The sequence below is a fragment of the Columba livia genome, unplaced genomic scaffold, assembly GCF_036013475.1.
Source record: "Columba livia isolate bColLiv1 breed racing homer unplaced genomic scaffold, bColLiv1.pat.W.v2 Scaffold_1878, whole genome shotgun sequence".
Classification (NCBI taxonomy): Eukaryota; Metazoa; Chordata; class Aves; order Columbiformes; family Columbidae; genus Columba; species Columba livia.
The window spans coordinates 451-20,814 of NW_027043110.1; the positions used below are offsets into that span (position 1 = coordinate 451).

Sequence of the window (20,364 nt, forward strand, 5' to 3'; positions counted from 1 at the left end):
CGTAGCCAATCAGAGGAGCGGATTTTGGAGGCGGAAGTGACGCGACGGCCGGAGGAGAAGCGGAGCCGCGTCCCCCTCCGAAGAGGCCGCGGGACAGGGGGGGCGACACTTTTTTCTGACATTTGTCACACGGGACGGGGTCGCGGGTGGGGGTTTGTCCCCCCAGGGCGGTCCCGAACGCCGGGGTCCCTCCCGCGGTCCCCGCCACTCTGGCCGTTGCCCTTTTAAGGGCCTCGCCGCTTTAAGAGAGCGGCCCTTTTAACGCGCTTCGCCTCCCCCCGCGGCTGGCACGTGCAGCCCCGCGTGCTCCCCGCCCCTCAGCCCCCATTGGCCAAAACTGGGTCAGGCCCCGCCCACCTGCCGCGGCCCTATTGGTCAAATCTGGGTCAGCGCCCCCATGGCCGCGCCGCGTGACCGCTGGCCCCGCCCCCGCCACCCCCTCCGCGCTCCCATTGGCTGCAGCGGCGCGCCAGAGGGGGGCGTGGCTTGGATCGGGAGAGGGGCGGGGCCACACCTGCAGCGCTGGGCGGGGATTGGGCCGGGCCGGAGAACCAATGAGCGCGGCGCAACGTGCGCGGACGGGCGTGGCCAGCGGGCCGGGAGAGCCGCGATAGGCTGAAGGCGGGCCTGGGGGCGGGGCTATCGAGGCCACGCCCCCTGGGGGTGCGCAGCGCCGCCGTGCGGCCCCGCGGGCGCTTCATGAGGAGGAGGCGGCGGGGCCGGAGGTACCGGGAGCGGGGGAGGGGACGCGGATCGGGGGACACGGGGGGGTGGGGGGGGAAGGGGGAGGGGGGGGGGACACGGGGGGGGCGCTTGTGACCGTGGGAAAATCCCGCGGGGTCACCCGAGGTGACGCCGCACGTGGGGATTGGGGGGTGGGGGGTGCGCGTTCCCCACGTGACCCCCGCACGTGCGCCCCGCCCCCCCCGCGCGTGTCACGAAGCGGGGGGGCGGGGGGGGGGGGGAGGGGGACGCTCTGGTGATTCGTGTCCCCTCCCCCCTCCCCCCCCCCCCCCCGCGCAGGATGGAGTCGGCGGGAGGAACGTTCGTGGGGACCCCCCCGCCCCTCCCCCCACCCCACGCGTGGGGGGGGGGCGGGGGGGGGGAGGCGACCTGGAGTACGTGGATCTGGACGAGTTTCTGCGGAACACGGGCTGCCCCCCCCCCAGCTCCCCCCCCCGGTGAGCGAGGGACCCAGGCGTCCGAGGGACCCAGGAGTTCGGGAGGGACCCAGGAGTTCGGGGGGGACCCAGGAGTTTGGGGGGGGGGAGGGGACCCAGGAGTTCAGGGGTACACAAGAGTTCAGGGGGGACCCAGGCATCCGGGGGACCCAGGAGTTCGGGGGGGACCGAGGAGTTCGGGGGGGACCCCGGAGTTCGGGGCGGGGGGAGGGCACCCAGGAGTTCGGGGGTACACAAGAGTTCAGGGGGGACCCAGGCGTCCAGGGGGGGACCCAGGAGTTCGGGGGGAGGGTGGGGCACCCAGGAGTTCGGGGGTACACAAGAGTTCAGGGGGGACCCAGGCGTCCGGGGGGGACCCAGGAGTTCGGGGGGTGTCACCCCATGGGGGGTCCCTGACCCCTCTCTAACCCTCCCCCCTCTCTCCCAGCCCCCCCCCGGGCTCCGTCCCCTCCCCCCCTGGAGGCGCCGCCGGCGGGGGGAGGGGCGGGGGGGGGAGGGGCGCCCCCCCTGGACCCCCCCCGGCGCCTCCGCTTCCCGCCGGACGAGCTGCGGCCGCAGCCAATCGCGCGCAAGGCCCGGAAGGTTCTGGTCCCCGAGGAGCAGAAGGTGACTGTGGGGACCCCGAAAATGGGGGAGGGGGGGGGGGATACCCTGAAATTGGGGGAGGGGGCAGGGATTGGGGGGGGAGGGGACCCAGGAGCTCGGGAGGGACCCAGGAGCTCGGGAGGGACCCAGGAGTTCGGTGGAGGGGACCCAGGAGTTCGGGAGGGACCAGGAGCTCGGGAGGGACCCAGGAGCTCGGGAGGGACCCAGGCGTCCGTGTGCGTGCCGTGTCCCCTGTGTCTTGATCCCCCTGTCCCTCCCGTGTCCGTGTGTCCCCGTGTCCGTGTGTCCCCTGTGCTGTCCCCGTGTCCCTGACGTGTCCCCGTGTCCCCTTGTCCCCCCAGTTCTGGTCCCGCCATCCCCGTAACAACACACGTCCCTGTGTCCCCATGTGTCTGTGTGTCCCCGATGTCCCCATGTCCCTGTGTCCCCACGTCCCTGACGTGTCTGTGATGTCCCCAATGTCCCCAGGACACCCAGTTCTGGTCCTGCTGTCCCCATAACAACACGGGTCCCTGTGTCCCCAATGTCTCTCATGTCCCCTATGTCCCCATGTCCCTGACCTGTCCCCATGTCCCTGACCTGTCCCCACGTCCCCTGCCGTGTCCCCGTGTCCCCAGGACACGCAAGTACTGGTCACAGCGCTCGCGGAACAACGCGGGTCCCTGTGTCCCCATGTCCCCAGTGTCCCTGACGTCCCTGACGTGTCCCCGTGTCCCTGACCTGTCCCTGTGTCCCCATGTCCCTGTGTCCCCATGTCCCCATGTCCCCAATGTCCCCATGTCCCCAGCACGCGCAGTGCTGGTCGTGGCGCTCGCGGAACAACGCGGGTCCCTGTGTCCCCAATGTCCCTGACGTGTCCCCATGTCCCTGATGTGTCCCCAATGTCCCTGACCTGTCCCCGTGTCCCCATGTCCCCGACGTGTCCCCATGTCCCCATGTCCCTGACGTGTCTGTGATGTCCCCAATGTCCCCAGGACGCGCAGTGCTGGTCGCGGCGCTCGCGGAACAACGCGGGTCCCTGTGTCCCCATGTCCCTGACGTGTCCCCATGTCCCCATGTCCCCAATGTCCCCAATGTCCCTGACGTGTCCCCATGTCCCTGATGTGTCCCCATGTCCCCAATGTCCCTGTGTCCCAGTGTCCCTGACGTGTCTGTGATGTCCCCAATGTCCCCAGGACGCGCAGTACTGGTCGCGGCGCTCGCGGAACAACGCGGGTCCCTGTGTCCCCATGTCCCTGACGTGTCCCCATGTCCCTGTGTCCCTGACGTGTCCCCATGTCCCCGTGTCCCCGTGTCCCCAGGACGCGCAGTACTGGTCGCGGCGCTCGCGGAACAACGCGGCGGCGCGGCGCTCGCGGGAGCTGCGGCGGCTCAAGGAGAACCAGCTGTCGGCGCGCGCGGCGCTGCTGGAGCGCGAGAACGCGGCGCTGCGCTCCGAGGTGGCGGCTGCGCGCAGGGACCTGGCGCGGCTGCGCGGGACGCTGGCGCGCTACCGGGACCGCCACGGCGACATCTAGGGACACCGGGGACAGCGGCGCGTCACCCGTCCCCCGTGGGACCCCCAGGACCTGCTGCGCTACCGGGACCGGCACGGGGACATCTGGGGACACCAGGGTGTCACCCGTCCCCAGCAGGACCTGGTGTGGTACCAGGACCAGCACGGGGACATCTGGGGACATTGGGGACACCGGGGTGTCACCCATCCCCCGTGGGACCCCCAGGACCTGCTGCGGTACCGGGACCGGCACAGGGACATATGGGGACACTGGGGTGTCACCCGTCCCCCATAGGATCCCCAGGACCTGGTGTGGTACCAGGACCAGCACAGGGACATTTAGGGACACTGGGGACAGCGGGGTGTCACCCATCCCCCATGGGACCCCCAGGACCTGCTGCGGTACCGGGACCGGCACAGGGACATTTAGGGACACCGGGGTGTCACTTGTCCCCAGCAGGACCTGGTGTGGTACCAGGACCAGCACGGGGACATCTGGGGACATTGGGGACACCGGGGACATCTGGGGACGTTGGGGTGTCACCCGTCCCCGTGGGACCCCCAGGAGCTGGTGTGGTTCCCAGTGACCCAGCGCGGTACCGGGACCTGTGGGGACACTGGGGACAAGATCCCGTCACGGGATCCAGCGCCAGGATCTGGTGACAGAGACACTGGGATCCGGCCCCAGGATCGGGCCCCGGGATCCCTCCACCCGCTCTAGAACCGGATCTAGAACCAGGATCTGGATCCACCAACAACTGACGGGGAAAGAACAGGACTGAGACCCCCCGGACGCCTGGGTCCCCCTGAACGCCTGGGTCCCTCCCGGACGCCTGGGTCCCTCCCGGACACCTGGGTCTCCTGAATGCCTGGGTCCCCCCGGACGCCTGGGTCCCCCGGATGCCTGGGTCCCTCCTGGACACCTGGGTCCCCTGAATGCCTGGGTCCCCCCCCGGACGCCTGGGTCCCCCCATCCCCTTGTAAATATTGATTCCCGAGTTTAAAGCACAATGCAGGGGGGACCCAGGCGTCCGGGGTCCCCTCCCCCACCCCTCCCAGTGCCCCATTTCCAGTTCAGGCCAGTAACGCCACTGGGGGGTGGGGGGAGGGGCACCCCCGGACGCCTGGGTCCCTTCCCCCCCAGCCCCCCCTTTGCACTTTGACCACTTTATTGCCCCTCCCCCCTCCGCCCCTCCCCCCCCCGCGGGTCCTGGGGGTGGGGGAGGGGCAGCGGGTGGGGGAGGGGCCTTTGTACAGAATAAAGCGAATCTCTGGACCCACGACTGGGATGAACTGGGAGCGACTGGGAGGGGGTTTATTGCAGCGGGGGAGGGGACGCCGCCGTACCCCTCCCCCCGCCCCGCAGGGGACCCAGGCGTCCGGGGTGGGGCGGGGGGGACACAACCGGACGCCTGGGTCCCTTCCAGTCTGGGGGTCTCAGTGTCACCTTGGGGACATGGGGGTGGGTGACGGGGACCCTGTGGGGAACGTGTCACCATGGGGGTCACTTGGGGACACTCGGACACTTGGGGACACCCCGTCATTGGTCCCCATATCCCCCTGTCCCTTGGGGACACTCAGGGACCCTTGGGGACATTGTCAAGGGTGGGAGGTGACAATAGTTGTGTCACCACCCCGTGGCTCTGTCCCGTGTGCCCCCGTCCCCTTTGGTTCCCGTGTCCCCTGGGGTGTCTCCTGTCCCCTTGGGGACACCCAGGGACACCCCATCATTGGTCCCCATATCCCCCTGTCCCTTGGGTGTCCCCATCCCCTTGGGGACATTGTCACAGGGGGGAGGTGACAATAGAGCTGTCACCACCCCGTGGCTCTGTCCTCTGTGTCCCCCATCCCCTTGAGTTCCTGTGTCCCTTGGGGTGTCCCCTATTGCCCTGGGGACCCTTGGGGACCCTTGGGGACACTACGCTGGGGGAGGTGACAAGAGCCTGGTGGCCCCCACATGGATCTGCCCCTGCACCAGCCTGTCCTGTGTCCCCTTGTCCCCTGTCCCCTTTGGTCGCATGTCCCTTGGGGTGTCCCCTATCACCTCGGGGACACTTGGGGACCCTTGGGGACACTACGGCGGGGGAGGTGACAAGAGCCTGGCGGCCCCCGTGTGGATCTGCCCCTGCAGCGGCCCGTCCTGTGTCCCCTTGTCCCCTGTCCCCTTTGGTCCCATGTCCCTTGGGGTGTCCCCTATTGCCCTGGGGACACTTGGGGACACTTGGGGACACTACGCTGGGGGAGGTGACAACCGCCTGGCTGCCCCAACATGGATCTGCCCCCGCACTGGCACATCCTGTGCCCCCATGTCCCCTGTCCCCTTTGGTCCCATGTCCCTTGGGGTGTCCCCTATTGCCTTGGGGACTCCTGGGGACACTCGGGGACCCCTGGGGACACTTGGGGACACTAGGGCGGGGGAGGTGACAACAACCTGGTGGCCCCCGCGTGGATCTGCCCCTGGACCGGCCTGTCCTGTGTCCCCTGTCCCCTGTCCCCTTTGGTCCCATGTCCATTGGGGTGTCCCCTATTGCCCTGGGGACCCTTGCGGACACTTGGGGACCCTTGGGGACACTACGCTGGGGGAGGTGACAACAGCCTGGCGGCCCCCACATGGATCTGCTCCTGGACCAACCCGTCCTGTGTCCCCTTGTCCCCTGTTCCCTTTGGTCCCATGTCCCTTGGGGTGTCCCCTATCACCTCGGGGACACTTGGGGACCCTTGGGGACACTACGGCGGGGGAGGTGACAAGAGCCTGGCGGCCCCCGCGTGGATCTGCCCCTGGACCAACCCGTCCTGTGTCCCCTTGTCCCCTGTCCCCTTTGGTCCCATGTCCCTTGGGGTGTCCCCTATCACCTCGGGGACCCCTGGGGACCCTTGGGGACACTAGGGCGGGGGAGGTGACAAGAGCCTGGCGGCCCCCGCGTGGATCTGCCCCTGCAGCGGCCCGTACTCCACGCGCTCGCCGTCCACGGTGAGGACCCCGCGGGGGGTGAGGGGCTCGATGCGGAAGGCGCGCGCGGGGACGCGGGTGACGCCGCGGGGGACGCCGCCGTCCCCTCCCCCCCCCGCCAGCAGCACCCGCAGCAGCGCCCCCCGCGTCACCCCCCCCCGCGCGTAGCACAGGTGGATCAGCCCGTCCTGGGGGGCGGCGCGGGGGGCGGCCACCAGCTCGGCCCCCAGGTGGGACAGGGACAGCGCCAGCACCAGCACGAAGTCGCCCTCCAGGGTCACCCAGCCCGGGGGCAGCGGCGTCCCCAGCGGGGGCAGCAGGTCGTCTATGGGGCCGCCGGGGGGGGGCGGGGTGGCCTTGGCGCTGGGGGGGGCACCAGGGGACAAGGGGACATCAGGGGACTTGGGGACGTCAGGTCTTGGGGTGGCCCCAGGGGTGGAGGTGACACTGGGGACCTTGGGGGCGGTGGAACTGGGGGGGTCACCAGGGGTCAAGGTGACACCGGGGGCCTTGGGGACATCAGGTCTTGGGGTGGCCCCAGGGGTGGAGGTGACACCAAGGGACTTGGGGGCGGTGGAACTGGGGGGGTCACCAGGGGTCAAGGGGACACCGGGGGCCTTGGGGACATCAGGTCTTGGGGTGTCCCCAGGGGTGAAGGGGACAACAGGGACCTTGGGGACACCAGGTCTTGGGGTGTCCCCAAGGGTTGAGGTGACACTGGGGGTGCCACCAGGGGTCAAGGTGACACCGGGGGACTTGGGGACATCAGGTCTGGGGGTGTCCCCAAGGCCAGGGTTGTCCCTTAAGTCTGAGTTGTCCCCAAACCCAGAATCGTCCCCAAGCTCAGAACTGTCCCCAAGCCTTGAATTGTCCCCAAGCCCAGAATTGTCCCCAAGCCTCAAACTGTCCCCAAGCCCAGGACTGTCCCCAGGGTCCTGTCCCCCCCGGCACAGCCCCAGGTCGGACACGGCGCGCGGCAGCGGGACCTTGGTGACACTGTGGGTGACGTCCCTGGTGACATCACGGGTGACACCACAGGTGAAATCGCAGGTGACGCTGTGGGTGACACTGCAGGTGACATCATGGGTGACATCACAGATACCATCGCAGGTGATGCTGCGGGTGACACCATGAGTGCCATCGCCGGTGCCATTGTGGGTGACGCTGCAGATACCATCGCAGGTGACGCTGTGGGTGACACTGCGGGTGACACTATGGGTGACGGTGCCATCATGGGTGACACTGTGGGTGCCATCGCTGTTGCTGGTGCCGTCGCGGGTGATGCTGCAGGTGACACCGCAGGTACCATCACTGGTGCAGATCCCATCGCAGGTGACGCTGCGGGTGACACCGCGGGTGACACTGTGGGTGCCATCGCTGTTACCGGTGCTGTTGCGGGTGACACCGTGGGTGACACCGTGGGTGCCATCGCTGTTGCCGGTGCTGTCGTGGGTGACGCTGTGGGTGCCATCGCTGGTGCAGATCCCATCGCAGGTGACGCTGCGGGTGACACCGCGGGTGACGCTGCTGGTGCCATCAGAGGTGACACCATGGGTGCCATCAGTGGTGCAGATGCCATCACAGGTGACACCGCGGGTGACGCTGCCGGTGCCATTGCTGGTGCTGTCACGGGTGACACTGTGGGTGCCATGGCTGGTGCAGATGCCATCACAGGTGACACTGCGGGTGACACCGCGGGTGACACTGTGGGTGCCATCGCTGTTGCCGGTGCTGTTGCGGGTGACACCGCGGGTGACGCTGTGGGTGTCATCGCTGTTGCCGGTGCTGTCGCGGGTGACGCTGTGGGTGCCATCGCTGGTGCAGATCTCATCGCAGGTGACGCTGCGGGTGACACCGCAGGTGACGCTGGCGGTGCCATCGGAGGTGACACCGTGGGTGCCATCGCTGGTGCAGATGCCATCGCAGGTGACGCTGCGGGTGACCCCGCGGGTGCCGGTGCCGGTGCCGGTGTCCGCGGGCCGCGCGGGCAGGTAGGACAGGCGGCCCCGGTAGGTGTTCATGGTGAGCAGGCGGGTGACGGCGCCCAGCAGGAAGCGCGCGGGGCCCAGCGCGCGCAGCCGCTCGGTCACCACGTCCACGTCGGCCACCAGCCCCCAGGCCACGCCCAGCACGGCGGCCACGCGCGCGCCCGACGCCGTGGTCACCGACAGCAGGTCCAGCGGGCGCGGCGCCGCGTGGCACAGCAGCACACACAGGTTCTGCAGCAGCGGCACGCCCAGCGCCGGGGACAGCCTGCGGACGGACAGACAGATGGACAGTCAGGGATGGGACAGCCTGCGGACGGACAGACGGACGGTTAGACAGGGGACAGCCGGAGGATGGACAGACGGACGGTTAGACAGGGACAGCCTGCGGACGGACAGACGGACGGTTAGACAGGGACAGGGGACAGCCTGCGGACGGACAGACGGACGGTTAGACAGGGGACAGCCTGCGGACGGACAGACGGACGGTTAGACAGGGGACAGCCTGCGGACGGACAGACGGACGGTTAGACAGGGGACAGCCTGCGGACGGACAGGCGGACGGTTAGACAGGGGACAGGCTGAGGGTGGACAGACGGACGGTTAGACAGGGGACAGCCTGCGGACGGACAGGCGGACAGTTAGGGATGGGACAGCCTGCGGACGGACAGACGGACGGTTAGACAGGGACAGCCTGCGGACGGACAGGCGGACGGTTAGACAGGGGACAGGCTGAGGGTGGACAGACGGACGGTTAGACAGGGACAGGGGACAGCCTGCGGACGGACAGACGGACGGTTAGACAGGGGACAGCCTGCGGACGGACAGACGGACGGTTAGACAGGGACAGCCTGCGGACGGACAGACGGACGGTTAGACAGGGACAGCCTGCGGACGGACAGACGGACGGTTAGACAGGGGACAGCCTGCGGACGGACAGACGGACGGTTAGACAGGGGACAGCCTGCGGACGGACAGACGGACGGTTAGACAGGGACAGCCTGCGGACGGACAGACGGACGGTTAGACAGGGACAGGGGACAGCCTGAGGACGGACAGACGGACGGTTAGACAGGGGACAGCCGGAGGATGGACAGACGGACGGTTAGACAGGGGACAGGGGACAGCCTGAGGACGGACAGACGGACGGTTAGACAGGGGACAGCCGGAGGATGGACAGACGGACGGTTAGACAGGGGACAGCCTGCGGACGGACAGACGGACGGTTAGACAGGGACAGCCTGCGGACGGACAGACGGACGGTTAGACAGGGACAGCCTGCGGACGGACAGACGGACGGTTAGACAGGGGACAGCCTGCGGACGGACACACGGACGGTTAGACAGCGGACAGCCTGCGGACGGACAGATGGACAGTCAGGGATGGGACAGCCTGCGGACGGACAGACGGACGGTTAGACAGGGACAGGGGACAGCCTGCGGATGGACAGACGGACGGTTAGACAGGGGACAGCCTGCGGACGGACACACGGACGGTTAGACAGGGGACAGCCTGCGGACGGACAGACGGACGGTTAGACAGGGGACAGCCTGAGGACGGACAGACGGACAGTTAGACAGGGGACAGCCTGCGGACGGACAGACGGACGGTTAGACAGGGGACAGCCTGCGGACGGACAGACGGACGGTTAGACAGGGGACAGCCTGCGGACGGACAGACGGACGGTTAGACAGGGACAGCCTGCGGACGGACAGACGGACGGTTAGACAGGGACAGCCTGCGGACGGACAGACGGACGGTTAGACAGGGGACAGCCTGCGGACGGACAGACGGACGGTTAGACAGGGGACAGCCTGAGGACGGACAGACGGACGGTTAGACAGGGGACAGCCTGCAGACGGACAGACGGACGGTTAGGGATGGGACAGCCTGCGGACGGACAGACGGACGGTTAGACAGGGGACAGGCTGAGGATGGACAGATGGACAGTCAGGGACAGGGGACAGCCTGAGGATGGACAGACGGACGGTTAGGGATGGGACAGCCTGCAGACGGACAGACAGACAGTTAGGGACAGGGGCCAGCCTGAGGACGGACAGACGGACAGTCAGGGACAGGGGACAGGCTGAGGATGGACAGACACACAGTGTCCCTGTGTCCCCACGTCCCCTGTCCCCATGTCCTGACCTGGCGTGGCAGTGTCCCCATGTCCCCATGTCCCCATTGCTGTCCCCATGTCCCCTGTCCCCATGTCCCCATGTCCCCATGTCCCCCTGTCCCCTGTCCCCATGTCCCCACTGCTGTCCCCATGTCCCCATGTCCCCCTGTCCCCCTGTCCCCTGTCCCCATGTCCCCACTGCTGTCCCCATGTCCCCTGTCCCCATGTCCCCCTGTCCCCATGTCCCATGTCCCCATGTCCCCATTGCTGTCCCCATGTCCCCTGTCCCCATGTCCCCTGTCCCCATGTCCCCATGTCCCCCTGTCCCCTGTCCCCATGTCCCCACTGCTGTCCCCATGTCCCCATGTCCCCCTGTCCCCCTGTCCCCTGTCCCCATGTCCCCACTGCTGTCCCCATGTCCCCTGTCCCCATGTCCCCCTGTCCCCTGTCCCCATGTCCCCATGTCCCCATGTCCCCATGTCCCCCTGTCCCCACTGCTGTCCCCATGTCCCCTGTCCCCATGTCCCCCTGTCCCCTGTCCCCATGTCCCCATGTCCCCCTGTCCCCATGTCCCCATGTCCCCTGTCCCCCTGTCCCCATGTCCCCCTGTCCCCATGTCCCCATGTCCCCTGTCCCCATGTCCCCCTGTCCCCATGTCCCCACTGCTGTCCCCATGTCCCCTGTCCCCATGTCCCCCTGTCCCCTGTCCCCATGTCCCCATGTCCCCTGTCCCCATGTCCCCCTGTCCCCATTGCTGTCCCCTGTCCCCATGTCCCCATGTCCCCCTGTCCCCATGTCCCCATGTCCCCATGTCCCCATGTCCCCTGTCCCCATGTCCCCACTGCTGTCCCCATGTCCCCTGTCCCCATGTCCCCCTGTCCCCATGTCCCCCTGTCCCCATGTCCCCCTGTCCCATGTCCCCCTGTCCCCATGTCCCCACTGCTGTCCCCATGTCCCCTGTCCCCATGTCCCCTGTCCCCATGTCCCCATAGCTGTCCCCATGTCCCCTGTCCCCCGTCCCGTCCCCGTGTCCGTACCCGGCGTGCCAGTTGAGCGTGGCCGCCAGCGCGTTGCCGGAGCCGCAGGGCAGCACCCCCAGGGGCGTCCCCAGCGCCGCCTCCCAGTCCGGCCGCCGCAGGAGCCCGTTCACCACCTGCGGGCACGGCCGAGGCTCACCCGCACGCCGGGGTCCCGCCCGGACGCCGGGGTCCCACCCGCACGCCGGGGTCCCGCCCGGACGCCGGGGTCCCGCCCGGACGCCTGGGTCCCTCCCGAAAGCCTGGGTCCTCCCCTGGACGCCTGGGTCCCCCCGAATGCCTGGGTCCCGCCCGGACGCCTGGGTCCTCCCCTGGGTCCTCCCCTGGACGCCTGGGTCCCACCCGCACGCCTGGGTCCCCCATTGGACGCCTGGGTCCTGCCCGGACGCCTGGGTCCCTCCCAAACGCCGGGGTCCCGCCCCAGATGCCTGGGTCCCTCCCGGACACCTGGGTCCCCCCCCCAGATGCCTGAGTCCCCCACCGCAAACGCCTGGGTCCCCTCCTGGACACCTGGGTCCCGGACGCCTGGGTCCCCCCCTGACCTCCTGGGTCCCCCCCGAACGCCTGGGTCCCTCCCAAACTCCTGGGTCCCCCCCTGACCTCCTGGGTCCCCCCCGAACGCCTGGGTCCCTCCCGAACGCCTGGGTCCCCCTGAACTCCTGGGAGTGATTTAAGTCACTTTGGGTGGGTTTTGCGGTGAGTTTTGGGATCACTTTGGGGTGAGTTTTGGGGTCCCATTTTCGGGGTGACCCCAGGGGTCCCTGGGGCGGGTTTTGGGGTGACTCGGGGTGTTTTCGGGGTGACTCGGGGTGTTTTTGGGGTGTCTCGGGGTGTTTTCGGGGTGTTTTCGGGGGTGTTTTCGGGGTGACTCGGGGTGTTTTTTGGGGTGACTCGGGGTGTTTTCGGGTGACTCGGGGTGTTCTCGGGGTGTTTTCGGGGTGTTCTCGGGGTGACTCGGGGTGTTCTCGGGGTGACTCGGGGTGTTTTCGGGGTGTTTTTTTGGGGTGACTCGGGGTGTTTTTCGGGTGACTTGGGGTGTTTTCGGGGTGACTCGGGGTGTTCTCGGGGTGTTTTTCGTGGTGACTCAGGGTGTTCTCGGGGTGTTTTCGGGGTGTTCTCGGGTGACTCGGGGTGTTCTCGGGGTGTTTTTCGGGTGACTCGGGGTGTTCTCGGGGTGTTTTTCGGGTGACTCGGGGTGTTTTTGGGGTGTTCTCGGGGTGTTCTCGGGGTGTTCTCGGGGTGACTCGGGGTGTTCTCGGGGTGTTCTCGGGGTGTTCTCGGGTGACTCGGGGTGTTCTCGGGGTGTTTTTGGGGTGACTCGGGGTGTTCTCGGGGTGTTCTCGGGTGACTCGGGGTGACTCGGGGTGTTCTCGGGGTGTTTTTGGGGTGACTCGGGGTGTTCTCGGGTGTTTTCGGGTGACTCGGGGTGTTTTTCGGGTGACTCGGGGTGTTCTCGGGGCGCCTCCCACCTCGTAGATGAGCCCATCCCCCGACGCGGTGACGATCCCGTCCCACTGCTCCAGCGCCAGCGTCGCCACCAGGTCCCGCGCGTGGTTCCGACGTTCTGGGGGGGGGACGCACATCGGGACCCCCAAAATCACCCCAAATCAGCCCAAAAGCCGCCCGGGGACCCCAAAAAACACCCCCGGGAGTCCCCGAAACCCCCCGGGTCACAAAACCCCCCAAACCAAGCCCAAAATGGACCCAAAAATGGACCCAAAACAGCCCAAAATGGACCCAAAAATGGACCCAGAACCCCAAAAATGGACCCAAAAATGGACCCAAAACAGCCCAAAATGGACCAAAAATGGACCCAAACCAATCCAAAAATGGACCCAAAAATGGTCCCAAACCAGCCCCAAAATGGACCCAAAACAGCCCAAAATGGACGCAGAACAACCCAAAAATGGACCCAAACCAACCCAAAAAAGACCCAAAACAACCCCAAAAGGACCCGAAACAGCCCAAAAAGGACCCAGAACAACCCAGAACAGCCCAAAGCGCAGCTGGCGCCCCCAGGACCCCCCAAACTCCCCAGGGCCCCAAATCACCCCAAACCCCCCAAATCACCCCAAACCCCCCAAATCACCCCAAACTCCCCAAACCCCCCAAATCACCCCAAATCACCCCTCAGGGACCCCCCCAGGACCCTCCCGGACCCCCCTGACCTGTCTGCAGCAGCTTGAACCCAATATCAGCCCCGCTGAGCATGGGCAGGACCCCCAAATAACCCCTAATAACCCCAAATAACCCCAAATAACCCCAAATAACCCCCAAATAACCCCAAATAACCCCCCAAATAACCCCAAATAACCCCCCGAAACCCCCAAATAACCCCCAAATAACCCCTCAGTGACTCCCCCAAGACCCCCCCAGGGCTCCCCAGACCCCCCCTGACCTGTCTGCAGTAGCTTGAACCCAATATCAGCCTTGGTGAGCATGGGCAGGACCCCCAAATAACCCCCAAATAACCCCAAATAACCCCTCAGGGACCCCCCCAGGACCCCCCCGGTGACCCCCCCAGGACCCCCCCCGCCCCCCCCCGGCCCCACCTGTCTGCAGCAGGTTGAAGGCGATGTCGGCCTCGCCCAGCACGGGCAGGACCCCCAAATAACCCCCCGAAACCCCCAAATAACCCCCCGAAACCCCCAAATAACCCCCCAAATAACCCCCCAAATAACCCCCCAGGACCCCCCAGGACCCCCCCCAGACCCCCCCACCTGTCTGCAGCAGGTTGAAGGCGATGTCGGCCTCGCTGAGCACGGGCAGCACGTGGCTCTGGCACCAGCGCAGCGCGCGGCCCCGCCCCCCAAACGGGTTGAGCAGCAGCAGCAGCCGCCGGCGCCGCAGCGCGGGGGGGGGCCCTGCGCACAGCGCGTCACGGGCGGCACGGCGACCCCCCCCCACACCCCACAGACCCCCCAGCACACCCACCCACAGACCCCCCACAGACCCCACAGACCCCGCCCCACAGACCCCACAGACCCCCCCCACAGACCCCCCCAGACCCCCCACAGACCCCACCCCCACAGACCCCCCCACAGACCCCCCCACAGACCCCCCCACAGACCCCCACAGACCCCCCCCCACCCCACAGACCCCACAGACCCCCACAGACCCCCCCCCACCCCACAGACCCCACAGACCCCCCCACAGACCCCCCCAGACCCCGCCCCACAGACCCCACAGACCCCCCACAGACCCCCACAGACCCCCCCCCACCCCACAGACCCCCCAGACCCCCCCCAGACCCCCCACACCCCACAGACCCCCCCAGACCCCCCCCCCAGACCCCCCCACAGACCCCCCCACAGACCCCCCAGCACACCCCCCACAGACCCCCCCCCACAGACCCCCCCCCACAGACCCCCCCACACCCCCCACAGCCCCCCCCCCACAGACCCCCCCCACAGACCCCCAGCACACCCACCCACAGATCCCCCCACCCACAGACCCCCAGCCCACAGACCCCCCTGATCCTACAGACCCCCCCATCCCATAGACCCCCCATCCCATAGTCCCCCCCCCAGCCCACACACCCCTGTCCCATAGACCCCCCACCCACAGACCCCCCCGAGCCTACAGACCCCCCATCCCATAGTCCCCCCCCATCCTACAGACCCCCCGTCCCACAGACCCCCCGTCCCATAGACCCCCCCGAGCCTACAGACCCCCCCGTCCCATAGACCCCCCCCGTCCCATAGACCCTTCCGTCCCATAGACCCCCCAGAGTCCACAGACCCCCCCCATCCCATAGACGCCCCCGTCCCATAGACCCCCTGTCCCATAGACCCCCCGCCCCATAGACCCCCCCCGATCCTACAGCCCCCCCATCCCACAGACACCCCCCACTATGTCCAATAAGGAACATGTGGGGGATCCCCCTCTTATTACCCCCTAATTTTCTAGGGGGGGCCCCCAAACCCCCACCCCCCCCCCCATGTTTTGGGGGGGTCCCCCCATTTTCTCACCGTCATGGGGGGGGCGGCGGGACCCCCCGCACGAGGCAGCGAATGGTGGTGGCCCAGCGCTCGGCCACCGCGCGGTTCCCCTCGTACCGGGGGGCCCCGTCCACCCCAAAAGTGGGGGCGCAGCGGCGCCGCCCCCCCCCGCCCCCCCCCCCCGCCGGGCCCCCCCCGGGGGGGGTACGCGAAGACGGTGAAGAAGGCGGCGTGGGGGCGGGGGGGGCAGCGGAACGTGTGACACCCCACGATGTCAACCAGGCGCAGGGACCCCCCCCCCGAAAAACGGGTTGTGGGGGGGGGCCCCCCCGGATGTGCAGCTGGGTGGGGGTCAAGCGCAGCTGGAAGCGGGGGGGGCACCCGGAAGTGGGGGGGCCCCCGAAGTCGCCTTCGAGCAGCGGCTGCTCCATGGGGGGGGCGGGGGCACCTGGGGGGGAGGAAGTTATGTAAGGGGGGGGGGGCACCACAATTAGTGGGGACCCCCCCCCCATAATTAGTGCCCCCCCCATTAGTGTCTCTTCTATTAGTGGGGACCCCCCCATAATTAGTGGGGACCCCCCCCATAATTAGTGCCCCCCCCATTAGTGTCCCTTCTATTAGTGGGGACCCCCCCCCATAATTAGTGCTCCCCCCCAATTAGTGTCACTTCTATTAGTGGGGTCCCCCAATAATTAGTGTCCCCCCCCCAAAATTAGTGTCCCCATAATTAGTGGGTTCCCCCCATAATTAGTGCCCCCCCCCAATTAGTGCCACTTCTATTAGTGGGGTCCCCCCCATAATTAATGCCCCCCCCCAATTAGTACCCCCTTCAATGAATGGGATCGTCCCCAATTAGTGCCCCTTCAATTAGTGGTGTCGCCCCACAATTAGTGTCCCCCCCCCCAATTAGCGGGGTCTCCCCCCCCATCTCCTCCCCCCCCCCCCCCGCGGCCTACCTCGCCCCCCGAAGCCTGTCCCCCCCCCACTCCCACCCCCGTTACCGCCCATTGTCCCCCCATTGTCCCACCTTGTCATGGGCCCCCCCGGCTCGGGGAGGGGGGAGGGGAGGGGCCCCCGCTCCGTGTCCCCCCCGCTCCGTGTCCTCCCCCCGCGTCCGTTTGTCCCCCCGCGTCCGTTTGTCCCCCCGGGCCCGTTGTCGCCCCGTCCGTCCCGCACCGGCCGCTCCGTGCGCCCCCCACCCCGGAAGCGCTCCCCGCCTCCCGCCCAACCCACCAATCACGCAGTGCCGAGCCCCCGGCTGGCAGCCAATGGAAAGCGTCGCCGCTCTGGCCCCGCCCCACGCGGCGTTCCGACATGTTTGTTGAGGGCGGGGGCGCTGCGGGGAGGAACGGGGTTGACGCCGCGGGGACGCCATTTTTCTTGGGGGAGCCGCCGCTCCGGCCGCCATCTTTGGGGGAGCCGGCGCGTCAGCCAATAGGAGCGGCGGAGCCATGGCAACGGTGGCGTGAGGGCGAGGCCACGGCAGACATCTTGGCTGAGGGCAAGGCCGGCTTTGCCATTAAAAACGCGCGGGCGGCGCGGCCGCGGTGCGCGGCAACACAGCGGCGGGGCCCAGCCGGTGCCCCCCGCTCCGGTTAACGCAATTAACAGCGCTAATTAAGCGTTTAAGCTCTTCAGCGTTTATATTGGCAGCCGTTTTCCCGCCGCAGTCCTCCAGCACCATAGAGCGGCGCGGCGCAGAGCGGCCCCCACACCTCCACTTCCGCCGGAAGTCCCTGCTGCTTTCCCATAACCACCCGCGCGGCCGCGCTCCTTCTCTTCAGGCGCCGCCGTCATGGTGGGTCCGGCTTATGGGATGGGGAGGGGGGGGGGACGCGAATCCACCGCCATCCGCCCCGAGCAGCGGCCGCGCCGGTGCCGCCGCTCCCGGGGGATGTCGGCGGGAGCGCGGGGGACGCGATGGCGGCGAGAACGGGGCGGGATGGCGGATCCGCTGCGCGATGGCGGCGCCGGTAGCGGGCGCGGCCTGATGGCGGCCTAACCGCGGTTCTCCCGCCCAGGGCATCGACATCCGCCACAACCGGGACCGGAAGGTTCGGCGCCGCGAACCCAAGAGCCAAGACATTTACCTGCGGCTGCTCGTTAAGGTGGGAGGCACCGGGGGGGCGGGGGGGGGCGGGAAACGGGGCCCCCCCGGTGCTGAGCGCCGTGTCCCCGCAGCTGTACCGCTTCCTGGCCCGCCGGACCAACGCGCCCTTCAATAAAGTCATTCTGAAGCGGCTGTTCATGAGCCGGAGCAACCGGCCCCCGCTGTCGCTGTCGCGGATGGTGAGTGGGGGGGGGGGACACGGAAATCGGGGGGTTTGGAACCAAAATTGGGGGGGTCTGGTGCGAAAGTAGCAGGATTTGGGTCTGAAACGTGGGGAGTCGGGTCCAAAGGGGTGAGGTTTGGGTCCGAAATAGGAGCGTTTGGGTGTGAAATAGCCGGATTGTGGCTAAAACAAGGAGGGTTGGGTCCAAATTAAGGAGGAGGGTCTGGGGTCCCCCCAGTTAACGAGGAGGGTTTGGGTCCCCAATTAATGAGGGTTTGGGTCCCCCCAATTAACGGGGAGGGGTTGGGGTCCCCCCAATTAACGATGAGGGTTTGGGGTCCCCCCAATTAACGATGAGGGTTTGGGGTCCCCCCAATTAACGGGGAGGGGTTGGGGTCCCCCCAATTAATGATGAGGGTTTGGGGTCCCCCCAATTAACGATGAGGGTTTGGGGTCCCCCCAATTAACGATGAGGGTTTGGGGTCCCCCTAATTAATGGGGGTTTGGGTCCCCCCAATTAACGGGGAGGGGTTTGGGTCCCCAAATTAACGAGGGGGGTTTGGGTCCCCAAATTAACGAGGGGGGTTTGGGGTCCCCCCAATTAACAAGGAGGGTCTGGGTCTAAATTAATGAGGATTTGGGTCCAAACCGGTGAGATTTGGGTTAAAATAAAAGGGTTGGTATCTAAAATGATGAGATTTGGGTCCGAAATGATGAGATTTGGGTCCGAAATGATGAGATTTGGGTCCGAAATGATGAGGTTTGGGTTGAAAATAGCGAGATCTGGGTCTAAAATAGAAGCATTTGGTTCCAAAGTAAAGGGTTTAGATCTAAACTCAAAGGGGTTTGGGCCCAAAGGAACCCTGGGGGGGCACCCATGGGTGCTGGGGGGGGAGGGTGCCCAGTAACACTTCCTGGGTGGGGGGGGATTTGTACCAACACCCCCAAAACAACAGCGTTTCAGTGCAAGTTGCTCCGACTTAGACCCAAAATAACAGCATTTGGACCCAAAACAAGGGGGGTTGACGCCACAATGGGGTTGGGAAGGGGGGGCAGCACCCATGGGTGCCCTCCCTCCATATTTTGCATGTCGCCCCCCCCCCAGATCCGCATGATGAAGCGCCCGGGGCGCGGGGACAAGACGGCCGTGGTGGTGGGGACGGTGACGGACGACGTGCGCATCCAGGACGTCCCCAAGCTCAAGGTGACACCGGGGGGGGGTCTGGGGGTGTCCCCCCCCTTGTTTTATGTGTCCCCCCCCCCCCCCCTTACCTTGTGTCCCCCCCCAGGTTTGCGCCCTGCGGGTGACACGAGGCGCCCGGAGCCGCATCCTCAGGGCGGGGGGGACGATCTTGACCTTCGACCAGCTGGCCATGGCCACCCCCAAGGGCAAAGGGACCGTCCTGCTGTCGGGTGGGTGCTGCGACCCCCCCGGGACCCCCCCCCCAGGAAATGGGGGGATCCCCTTGAACCCCCAAACCCACCCCGAGCCCCCCCAGACCCCCCAAATCCCCAGGGACCTACCTGCTCTCCTGCCTTTTTCTGCCCCCCCCAAGCCCCTTGGGATCCCCCCAGATTTTGGGGACCCCCCCCAAGCCCCTTAGGACCTTCCCAAATTTTAGGGAGACCCCTCAAATCTCCCCCAATCCCCCGGGACCCCCCCCCCCCCACTCTCCTGCCTTTTTCTGGGGACCCCCCCCATGTCCCTTGGGACCCCCCAAATTTTGGAGACTCCCCCCAGACCCCCCTAAACTCCCTGCAGACCCCCACAAATATTTGGGGACCCCTTGCTCTCTTCCCATTTTATGGAGACCCCCCTATTTTAGGGGACACCCCCAGACCTGGGGACACCCTCACACACTTGGGGACCCCCCAAAAATTTTGGGGGCCCCAACCCCCCCATACCCTTAATTTATTATCCCCCCCCAATTTATTGTCACTTCTCATTGCACCATTTTCCTGATTCCCCCAATTTTTCACCCTGAAATGAAATTATATTGGGGCCCCCCCCGTTTTTGGGGACCCCCCCAATTTCTTGTCCCCCCCCCAGGTCCCCGCAAGGCCCGGGAGGTTTATCGGCACTTTGGGAAAGCGCCGGGGACCCCCCACAGTCACACCAAGTAATGGGGGGGGTGTTAATTTGGGGGGTGTTTTGGTCAATTGGGAGAAGGGGATTCAGTGTCTGTTTGGGGGTTTTGGGGTGTCTGGGGGGGCTGCGTGTAAATATTGGGGGGGGGTTGATTATTGGGGGGGTCAAATTTTGGGTGATTGTGGGGGTGGGAGGGGGGCTGGACGCCTGGGGCCTTTTTTGGGGGGTGTGGGGGGGAGGGAAGTTTTGGGGGGGGCTGGGAGGGGTTTGGGTTGGGGGGGTCACAGGGGGATATGGGGGCTCCTGGGGGGGGTTCCCAGGTGGGTGATTCTGGGGTTCCTGGGGTTTTTTGGGTTGCAGTGGGGGGTTTGGGGTTGGGGGGTCACCCCAAATTCGGGGTCCCCCCCTGACCCCCCCGTGTCCCCCCCAGGCCCTACGTGCGCTCCAAGGGGCGGAAGTTCGAGCGGGCGCGGGGGCGCCGCGCCAGCCGGGGCTACAAGAACTGACCCCCCCCAATAAACGGGACCCCCCGAGTCACCGAGTGTCACCGAGTGTCACTGGGGACCCCCCCCAAACCCCCTGACCCCCCCAAGTGTCAGTGGGGACCCCCTGTATCCCCTGAGTATCAGTGGGTACCCTCCTAAACCCCCCAAGTGTCACCGAGTGTCAATGGGGACCCCCCCCAACC

General features: G+C 66.8%; 3 protein-coding genes across 3 annotated transcripts; 2 read left to right on the top strand and 1 right to left on the bottom strand.

The window, feature by feature from the left end:
- Positions 1–1,577: 1,577 nt before the first annotated feature.
- On the top strand, positions 1,578–3,897 carry DBP (D-box binding PAR bZIP transcription factor; the record flags this gene model as incomplete). Its single annotated transcript, XM_065048036.1, has 2 exons — positions 1,578–1,787; positions 3,089–3,897. Coding segments are annotated over 2 exons (426 nt in total), but the record flags the coding sequence as incomplete, so codon positions are not given.
- Positions 3,898–4,566: 669 nt separating this feature from the next.
- On the bottom strand, positions 4,567–17,111 carry LOC110356040 (mucin-5AC-like). Its single transcript, XM_065048037.1, has 5 exons — positions 17,030–17,111; positions 13,926–14,237; positions 12,843–12,937; positions 11,374–11,489; positions 4,567–8,485 (listed from the first exon to the last, which is right to left on the bottom strand). The coding sequence occupies exons 1-5, from the start codon at positions 17,109–17,111 to the stop codon at positions 6,166–6,168; spliced, it is 2,925 nt and encodes a 974-aa protein (XP_064904109.1). The 3' UTR covers positions 4,567–6,165.
- RPL18 (ribosomal protein L18) lies at positions 16,991–20,213 on the top strand. The gene is made up of 7 exons (XM_065048034.1): positions 16,991–17,112; positions 17,336–17,422; positions 17,496–17,603; positions 18,693–18,791; positions 18,877–19,000; positions 19,638–19,707; positions 20,107–20,213. The coding sequence occupies exons 1-7, from the start codon at positions 17,110–17,112 to the stop codon at positions 20,180–20,182; spliced, it is 567 nt and encodes a 188-aa protein (XP_064904106.1). The 5' UTR covers positions 16,991–17,109; the 3' UTR covers positions 20,183–20,213.
- The last annotated feature ends 151 nt before the right edge of the window (positions 20,214–20,364 follow it).

Bases quoted from the DNA above. Each gene is read 5' to 3' on its own strand.
- RPL18 (XM_065048034.1), top strand. The intron at 17,604-18,692 runs GTGAGTGGGGGG...CCCCCCCCCCAG, and splicing joins CGCTGTCGCTGTCGCGGATG to ATCCGCATGATGAAGCGCCC. The intron at 19,708-20,106 runs GTAATGGGGGGG...TGTCCCCCCCAG, and splicing joins ACCCCCCACAGTCACACCAA to GCCCTACGTGCGCTCCAAGG.
- LOC110356040 (XM_065048037.1), bottom strand. From the start codon at position 17,111: ATGACGGCGGCGCCTGAAGAGAAGGAGCGCGGCCGCGCGGGTGGTTAT. The intron at 11,490-12,842 runs GTGGGAGGCGCC...CCGTGCCCGCAG, and splicing joins GGGATGGGCTCATCTACGAG to GTGGTGAACGGGCTCCTGCG. The intron at 8,486-11,373 runs GTACGGACACGG...GTCCGTCCGCAG, and splicing joins ACGCTCAACTGGCACGCCGG to GCTGTCCCCGGCGCTGGGCG.